The sequence below is a fragment of the Cyprinodon variegatus genome, unplaced genomic scaffold (assembly GCF_000732505.1).
Source record: "Cyprinodon variegatus isolate N-32 unplaced genomic scaffold, C_variegatus-1.0 Scaffold583, whole genome shotgun sequence".
Classification (NCBI taxonomy): Eukaryota; Metazoa; Chordata; class Actinopteri; order Cyprinodontiformes; family Cyprinodontidae; genus Cyprinodon; species Cyprinodon variegatus.
This window is the reverse complement of record NW_015151036.1, coordinates 68,702-70,073: the sequence shown is the minus strand read 5'-3', so window position 1 is coordinate 70,073 and position 1,372 is coordinate 68,702. Positions and strand designations below refer to the sequence as shown.

Sequence of the window (1,372 nt, the reverse complement as noted above, 5' to 3'; positions counted from 1 at the left end):
CCTTTATTTCTTAGCCACTGGATGCCGATTAGAAAAGTTAAGGAAAAGAGGCCTCTAGAACGTTGCGTTATAGTGTCTGATCATACTCTGCAAAGGAGGTCAAAGGGCGCATGGGTTCTTTTTAGGGCTGAAACAATTGATTGGATTAATCGATTATTGAAACAATCGTCAACTAATTCAATAATGGATTAATCGTTAATTGGAATATAAGGACTGTAAAACATGCCTCTAGCTGAGGAGCGACCCAATTAGAGCAGTAATTATATCAAATTTGTAAAAAACTATATAAACATTTTGCATTAAAATGGGGAAACAAAAAATGTCTGTCAATCTGCTCTCTCCAGAACTCCTTAAGTGGAAAAGTTTTAGTTTTACCTGGTTTAATCTTTTAAGGAACCTTTGGCTATCTGATTATTAATCCATCAATTGGGAAAATAATCGACAGATTAATCGATTTGCAAAATAACTGTTAGTTGCGGCCCTAGTTCTGTCCTCTTGCTTTAGGGTCACAGCTTTAGTCTGGTCGGGTGATCGGCAGCTGTCTAATACGGGACGGAGTCTGTCTGCCTTCACGGCGCAGACGATGCTCCGGCTCAGAGGGAGGAAACATATTTAATCCCTTCTTCTCTCTGAGCCGACCTTCACCTTAACCCACAGACACATGAGTCACTGTGGGGATGGATTTAAACAGGAGAAAATGTCAAACATAATCCTCATCATGCATTGTATTTATTTACATTTTATTCTAATGCCTTCTTCTACATCTTGGCTAATAATAAACAGCCTTATGTCGATTTCTTAATTAAGTTAACATTTTTTTTTAAATCTTATTCTGCATTGGTTAATTTTTATCGTGAAAATTTACATCCTGTTTTTCTTTTTTTATCAGATGTCAAACACAAATCTGACTCAAACTTCAGTGGATTCATCTGAAGCTGAAAAAAGTAAGTTTGTTTATTATTTATAATTATCTAACAGACAGATAAAGAATTTGAGCAAAAATAGAACCGTTTTTTTTTTTTTTATTGATGAATCGTTTCTACTTTAATTGGTCTAAAATAAAAAAAAATCCTTTATTTGTTGTGTCATTTGTTTATTTTAACCTTTTTACACCACCATACGATTTGATTCGATTGATCGGTTAATTTTTTTTTTTTTCTTTTACACCTTACAGGCTAAACAAAGTTTCAAGTTTAAAATAAATCAATGAAAGCTGGCATTTTTTTTTAGTAGAAGTAGAAAAGTTGCATCAAAAAATACTGCAGAAAATCAGTGCAATGAGTGCAATGCAATACCTCGGCTCCAGGCGTCCCCCCCCTCCACAGACGCTCCGCTGCACCTCTCCCAAATTGTAGCTGACCGCAGACAGGAG

The 1,372-nt window shown here is 35.6% G+C and overlaps 1 protein-coding gene across 1 annotated transcript in view; it reads left to right on the top strand.

Moving 5' to 3' along the window:
• golgb1 (golgin B1) overlaps positions 1-1,372 on the top strand; it is a 26,428-nt gene that overhangs the window by 11,060 nt on the left and 13,996 nt on the right. The window contains exon 10 of the mRNA XM_015392278.1: positions 890-944. Coding sequence (XP_015247764.1) covers positions 890-944 — 55 coding nt within the window. The remainder of the gene's footprint in view (positions 1-889; positions 945-1,372) is intronic.